Source organism: Danio rerio, chromosome 6 (genome assembly GCF_052040795.2).
Source record: "Danio rerio strain M-AB ecotype USA chromosome 6, GRCz13ab, whole genome shotgun sequence".
Taxonomy (NCBI): domain Eukaryota; kingdom Metazoa; phylum Chordata; class Actinopteri; order Cypriniformes; family Danionidae; genus Danio; species Danio rerio.
Window position 1 is genome coordinate 16359324 of NC_141026.1, and position 8177 is coordinate 16367500.

At 35.8% G+C, this 8177-nt stretch overlaps 1 protein-coding gene across 4 annotated transcripts in view; it reads right to left on the bottom strand.

Moving 5' to 3' along the window:
- st6gal2b (ST6 beta-galactosamide alpha-2,6-sialyltranferase 2b) overlaps positions 1-8177 on the bottom strand; it is a 57993-nt gene that overhangs the window by 13325 nt on the left and 36491 nt on the right. For all 4 annotated transcript variants that reach the window (XM_087256203.1, XM_087256202.1, XM_087256204.1 and 1 more), the window contains 1 exon segment: positions 5595-5769. In XM_087256203.1, coding sequence (XP_087112329.1) covers positions 5595-5769 — 175 coding nt within the window.

Here is an 8177-nt window from a genome sequence, read left to right on the forward strand (position 1 = left end):
ATTCCAGCTTAGTCTTTGATTTATCAGGGGTGCCACAGCAGAATGAACCGGCAACTATTTTACCATGTTTTTCACAGCAGATGCCCTTCCTGCCACAACCCAGTACTAGGAAACACCCATACACTCTCACATTTACACACACTCATATTCTATTTAGCATGTCTTTGGACTTTGTTTGTGTGGGTTGCCTCTGGGTGCTCTGGTTTCCACACAGGGAGAACATGCAAACTCCACACAGAAATGCCAACTGTTCTATTCGGGACTCAAACCTGTGAGGCTACAGTGTCACCGTGCCATGAATCACTGAACCACCGTGCCATGAATGTAAATTGATTCAAATGTAATCTGTTCATGCTGTTCAAGCATAAAACAAGAGTTAAACTCAAATGTCTGTCAAGCGCTTGGTAAAATACTGTGGTAAAACAAATTTTAAAAGCATGTGTCTTTATCATACACTTGGCGGATTAAGACGCAAGACGTTTATGGCGTTATTTGTTGCTGTTTCCAGACCAGCGCAACAGTGATTTTCAAGTTTTACGCCTCGGTGTTTAAATAGCAAATCCATTTGCACCATTTTGTGGACTCATAAGTGTTCTGGTCTAAAAAGGAGGTGTGTTAAGTTGCAGTTTTGGCACGTTGCTATTTTGAGAAACTGGAATAGACTGCGCCACTGACCAACAAAAAGCTGGTCTGGCTAGATGCACAAACCGAATTAGTTATGCATCTATGCAGGTCCAAAAACTTAGAAATTGCCTAATACACACATACTGTAGAGCAATAGACAAATATCTTTACTAGAGCTGTCAAGTGATTAAAAAGAATTAATCACACTTTTTTTGTAATTAATCATGATTAATCACGAAACGTAATTAATCATGATTAATCACAAAACGCCATATATTTATTACAGAAATAAAAGCACAGGCATTAAATGCCATTTGAATTTCAAAACAATCAATGCCAATAACAAATAAAAATGATTTCCAAATTGGATTCTAAGTGGACTACACACGCGCACACAAATACACACCCACACACGCACGCACGCACGCGCACACACACACAGCGCGCGCAGTACAGCAGACCCAGTGAGCAAAGGATCCCTTCAGATTCATCAACGCGCACGATCGCGTTCATCAAATTTGCTTAAACTACGCGCTCTAAAGTCTGGCTGTATTTTACAAGCAAGGATTCTGACACAGCAAAGTGAAATGTGAGGTCTCATGGACGCAGCTTAAGGGCAGAGGAATGTGCTGTCTTTGACAGCTTGCGACTTCAGCCATTTTCACCGAGTACATTTACATGGACACCAACACTCTGGTTTATGATTAAGATAATTCTGAGTCTACCATGTAAGCAGCGATTTTTGATTACCTTAAAGTCCTGAAATGCGGAGGTTTTTCTTTCGTTTTCCATGCAGTATCAAATTCCATTAAAACATCCTGAATGAAAATATGCTGAATGACAGTGAACTGCTGAACTGCAGTTAAAGTCTAAAGATTAAAAATGAAACACCTGAAATTGAATGAAACTCTGGAGGAAACGTAGGATAGCCTGGTGATGCGACATTATTGTTTTATACTGAAATTTTTTCTCTAAAAGCGCGTACTTGGTCGTATTCAAATTTCTTTGCACGTTAAACACACGCAGGGCCAGAGCAAGCCGAACTGGTGCTCTAGGCAAACGGCAATCACACCACCCTCAACCCGAAAATGAAATAGAAAGTGACCTTTTTGCTGCTGAAAGCGAGGACCATGAGGGAGAGGGTTGGTGTAGCTGATATGAAGTGAAGACCAGGGGGTTCACTCACTATTCTACTGCCCTACACACGTCGGCCACAACAGGAAATAAAAAATAAAAAACCTGCAATTGCGTTATTTGCGTTTTTTTTTTTTTACGCATTAAATATTCAAAATTAATCACGTGCGTTAACGCGCTAATTTTGACATCCCTAATCTTTACATATGAAAACAATTAAAGGATTAAAATGTTACAAAAAAATATACTTTCTACATAAATATAAAAATCACTGCCTCCAGGCCTTCTTTGTGTCAGGTTTTTTTTTTCATTTAATTTATGATCATTTGCATTTGTATAATTTTATTATTATTAGCAGCATTATTTATTATATTATGACTTATTCTATTTATATTTGTTTTAATAAACACAAGTTTAGATTTGTCCGCCTGTCTGGTTTTGGACCATATGGGGCATAGGATGTATGCTTGGATATCACTATAAGTTTTTTGACCACACTTCGTTATTTTTGCAAATTTTTTCGCTTGCTGGGAACAAAAACTGAATTTAGAAATAGTTCTGAAACAAATCTTTGCGCTTAAACAAAATTAATTATGTAGGCCAGTGGTTCTCAAACTGTGGTTTCCTCCTAGTGGTACGCAGAGGAACCGCTGAATAATGAAAGAAACAATTAACACTTTTAATCCTTTAAAGCGTAATATAACATCGATGTAATCAGCATTGGCTGTTTTGTGAAGCGTACGATCACAACGCTGTGCTTAGAATGTTTATTTTAGAGCATTGTGTCATAAGCTGCTATAAATAATTTTCCGAAGTTTAAGAATTGATTCTGAAGCGTGATTTGACTGACATGAAAAGTAGCCAATCACAGTCGACCTTGTCTAGTTGCGTGAAACGTAAGGGCGGGACAAATGCTTTCTGTCTTGCAGAACTGCAAGTCCTCTCAGGATCGCCTGTGTGCTCAGATTGAATACAATCGCGATCTTTCCACCATTAAAGTAGACATTATTTATCTTTGTTCCTTGACTAAATTTAGTCAAAAGTATTCAAAGTTAGATTGATATAGATTGAAATAGATTGATACATGATCGATGACAATGCTAATGGTCTTCTTATTTGGCTGTGTTGTGAAGTGAAACTTACTTTTAGCAAAGGTGTATTTTTTTTATTTTTTTTATTTACGACAAAATAATTATGCCGGAAATGTTTCTGGATGAGGTATTTGTGTGATTTATACATTTAGCTGTATTCTGATCTGTCTTAAAGCATTACAGGTCAAAGCAATACGTTGTTACTTATTGTTTATTTATCAAAATTAACAATAAGGCTCTTAAAGCACTGCTTTGATAAATGTAGTGTCGTCATATTTCAAATACCTTAAGTAAAATGAAGTCATTTGTTTTATTAATTTTTTTTACTGACAGTGTACTTGTATTTTTTTTTAAAGTTTCTATTTTAGATTAGGTTAAATGTAAAATAAAATCTACATGTGATGTACAGCTTTTTAAGAAACAAATTTGCCATATTGTAAAGAAAAATTGTGTAAAATATGTAAATAAAAGGCTAAATTTAAATCTTTTTACCATATACTTCAATTAAACCTTTCAAAGCTTGTAAATATCGTTTTTAAAAAAAATGGGCAAAAGGTGTCTCTATGGCCTTAAAGATTATTTGGTAGTTTTACCAGTGCTATTGAAAAAGATTAATTGTCATGAAAGGAAAAATCGACCATACTTTCTTTGTTAGTGCAATTGCCTATACATGTAGCTTTGGGATTTAAGCAATTAAACCATTCAATCAGGTTTCCACATAAAAAAGTGATTTCATAATGAAAATCAGATTTTTTTTTTCAATAGTAACCAACTAGTACTTTTTAAAAGAGTACTTTGTACTTTTACCTAATATTAATATTATTTACTAAAATTTGTGTTATTTTAGCAGTGTAATAGTATTTTTACTTGAGTACAAAAAAGATTTCACAAGCATTTAGTGCAGGTTTATTATATTATTAACTTATGATTAATAAATATTATTTTTTTATGTTTTTTATTTGTATCTATTCCTATGCAATGTTTTATGGGTTGCTGAGAATACTTTTCAGGTCTTCAATACATGTCAGTCTTGAAAAAAAAAAATAGGTGCTGGAATTGATTTTCATTAGGCTGTGCCTGTATGAACCCTGTCATATGTACATAACATATATTTCAAGATTTGTCTGAAAGTGTAGGAATGTGACATATAGCCTATATTTATAAGGTCCAAGCAACATCTCCAGCTTTTGATGAATAGGCTACAATGAATACTTTAGATTTCAGTACAGCAGTTTTCTTTTTACTTTTTAAGAACAGCACCATTTTTTTTATGAACTTTTAATAGCACATTAACTAAAAGGTTTTTTTTTTTATCTGCAAGCACAGTTAATGTTTAGACTATTTCAAATGTTTAAAGTGACTAATAATAATACATGTTCTTAATAATAGGAATTAATCTGCATCGTTTTTAAACTGTGCACACCTCTAGCTGCTTAATTAGGCCTACGACGCTATTTTTTAATACTAGTTAAAAAAATAGCGTCGTAAGGTGGTACTTGGAGAGACAATTTTTTTCTAAGGTGGTACTTGGTGAAAAAAGTTTGAGAACCACTGATGTAGGCTAATGGATGTCTTCAGCAGAGTGGATTTCCAACCTTTCCTTATCCATGAAAGAAAAGGAGTAAAGTAATGAGTAAAAGTAAAGTAAAGAGAAGTTAAAGAGGTTGAATGGAGGAAACTCTCTATATTCTATATCCTTGCGTTGCAGATGGTCTGTTTAACTGTTTTCCCGCTAGAGAAGCGTTCAGTTTTTCCACTTACATAGTCCGCCATGGACTATGTAAGTTAAGGGAATGGAGATGAGATTGACTTAATGTACGTTATGCTCAAAACACACCCATAACTCATTAAGAAAATAAGCAAAACCCTGTTAGACCATGTACTGCGGCGCCAACCGTATTTTTAATCCTTAAAATAGCAAAAGTGGATTGGGACATGCCCGTAATTCTTTTCCACTATGCGCTTTAGACTTTTGCTTTTTAGATTGGCAGAATAAAGCCCTAAGTGTTGAAACAATGGAATTTAATGCAGTGTTTCTTGTCTGAGACCCACTTTATATCATGTCTCAATCACACAGTGAAGATAATTGAATTGAAAGAATCCAGATCTTAAACACTGTGATTGTATAATGGAATGACAGTTCACAAGAAGGGTATCGAGCACTGAAAATTAAAAGTCCCTGTGCAGAACGGAGCTTTAGTGCACCTTTAAAATATGAAATGAACTTGCAAAGGACACAACAAGAAAGTGTGTGCGTGTTGCTCTATGCAGCCATGGGCACTGTTCCTGCCAGTACAGTCACTGGCCTACGGCAAGGTAAGAATTCTCTACCAATTTGATGGAGTGTGCCGTTTCCACACGAGCTGCTTTCCTGATTGAAATAATCATTTCATGCACCTGAACAGGCATCTATCAAAGTGATGTTACCTAGTAACTAATTTCAACATTTGCACACACACATCCTGCAGTCAGTCGGAATTTAATTCAAGAGGGACGGCGAACACAAACAGACGTGATTATCATTTGTAAGTCAGCAGATATGCTAAAGACGTAAAGCAGAAGCTGAGAAATATTTGATCCTGCTTAAATTAAGGTCAGATATGTGCGTCAACTGCACAGCATGGCAAATCTCTCGAAAATTACGGTCGCAACATGTGGCACAACAATTTCCCTCCACGCGAGGATCAAAAAAAGAGGGTAGATTGAGCGGTTTGTTTTGCAAATGTGATCGACGAAGTGACTCACCTATAAATCCGGAGGAAGGGGGGTTCGGTTGAATGTTCTCCTCTGTGATGCTCTGCACGATATCCCAAAGTTTCCAGATAAAAGAAGGATGCAGAATATAAAAGGGCTGCTCCGGGAAGGCCTTTCTGTGAGTTATGTATGGAGTAAACAGGTCATAATCAGGATGCAGGAACCACTGTAGAAATGGGAAAACAAGTGTAAAACATACTAAATATTTGGTCACTTTATAAATAAGATTCCATATGTAATGTTAATAAGTTTATTAACATGAAGGATTTTAAACAGCATTTACCCAAATACTCAAATTTTTAAAGCGTTAAAAAAAGCTATTTGTTGACTTTACCTTAAAAAAAGAGAGTAAACCTGCTGCCTTATATTTATAAGTAAACAAACTATGTGCTTGTTAAAGAACATCTATTTTACCCCTTTTAAAAGATCTAAGATAAGCCTTCGGTGTCTCCAGGATGTGTCTGTAAAGTTTCAGCTCAAAATACCCATCAGATTATTTGTTATAGCCTTCAGAATCTGTCCATTTTGGTGTCTGAGTACAATGTTGCTGTTTTTTGTAGCCTGTTGCTTGAAATGCAAATGAATGCATGTCTGCTTCTCTTGTGTTACATCAGATAAACAGCAGTCAGTGATATAGAGAGACTCAGATGAAGCTGACATACAGATCATTGGCCATATTGGTCAAGCCATTTAAAGAGGAGGTAAAGTGCAGGACACTTTGGGATTTGGATGTGTGTTAAAACAGACAAATAATATGTAAACATGTCCGTCCTGTGTGTTTTATTTTAAACACAACTAATTTTTTTTCTTAAATGAGCATAAACAGTTATTAAAGTAATGGAATGCTTTCATTATAGATCTGCATTCTTACAGTGACACCTCTGTAATCAAACTATATAAAACCAAATAAAACAAAAGGAGAGATTCATTTGTTGTTCTTCACTTGTTTGATAACAGACGTGTCACTTCAAATGGCGTGTACAGAAGCTGATCTGGAATCAGTTTATCATTCGGAGCCCATCCGTATACATGCATTCCCTGGGTCCCTAGGTTGCATATGAAGAGCGATGCACAGCTTTAATGGAATAAATAAAAATGCAGACATTTTTACATTAATTTCAACATGCTTTCAAGATTAAAATTACACGAGAAATATGGGAAAATACTTTATGATAGGATGAAAGTGGGATAGAATGGTAAAATACAGGAGAATCCTGGCAAAAAAACAGGAGGGTTGACAAGCATGAAGTGAACAGGAAGTGTTTGTGGAAAAACACCTTTGAGAGATAACGCTAAACATCTTTGTGAGGGAACGCAAAAACTTAAAAAAAAAAAAAAAAAAAATATTATAAAATATATATATATATATATTTTTTCCCATCACTGTTTTTTTTTCTCCCTCTCAGTTTTTTTTTTCTTCCATCTATTTTTTCCCCTACCATCACATCTCTTCCAGGCCTCCGTATGATGTAACAAAGTGTTACCTAAACAATTTAAGTATGTAAAATGGATGAATAGATTATAGGGATGCTCAAAATAATCGATTAACAATTAACCGAAAGGGTGCGTTTGTGACCGATTAATGCTATCAGTTAAACGATTAAAATGATTATTTTCTATATTTTTAGTTTGGCTGCATAAGGGCCGATTGAATGCGCCTTTGCATTAATAGGGGCATCTTTTGCACGCGGCTCATCCCAGAGCAGCAATTTGTGTTGTCAAGACAACTACAGAGAACTTTTAAAGAGCTTGGTTTCCGTTACATTCATTCTTCCATGGCGGGGAACAAAATGCATCCCGCCTCGGCTACATACCCATTCAAAACATTCAGTTATTGTTGTTGTTTTTTTTAATAGCGGATTATAAACGCATCAAAACGTATTAAAAGGTAAGTGGATTATAACAGCGCAAACATTTTTGTAACCGTATAGTGCTGAGCGCTGTCTGTTTAATCCTTTGGCGTTACGTGCTGACTGACTGACAGGTGTGCGATGCGTGAGGCCAGCAAACACGCAGAAGCTTTCAGTTAAGATGAACACAGTTTCTATAGTTATAGGCTACTTTATTTATAAATAAAGTATGACTTTGTATATAAATCACTCTATCTTGCTGGAGTTTATAGCCGTTTCGCTTTACTTCAGGACGCATTAATGCCGCTCTGAAGGTCTAATCGCTGTTTTAAGTCATCCAGAGCTGTATGAATGTACAAATCTTGAATATCACAATAGTATTAAATATTACAATTGTAACAACACAGACAGCAACACTTTTGCATAATCGATACCCAGGTGATTCCGTCGTTTCATAAGAGGACCGTGCTTCTTCTCTTTTTTCCTTGTCAACATAAAGGCAGTGAGGTGCGCCTCGCGTTTTTGAAATAAAAAAAAGGCACGTTAGCTGTGCTCGGCCACTTGTTTTACTGCAAGACATACTTAACTTTGCGTGACGATAACGTATAACTCGTGCCTACAGACACATTTGCCAAAGAAGCAAAATGGAAGAAGAATATTGCTTGAAACAGACGTGTTGATGCCAAAAAAAGAGCTGATGTTGACCTGGATCTGCGTCATAAAC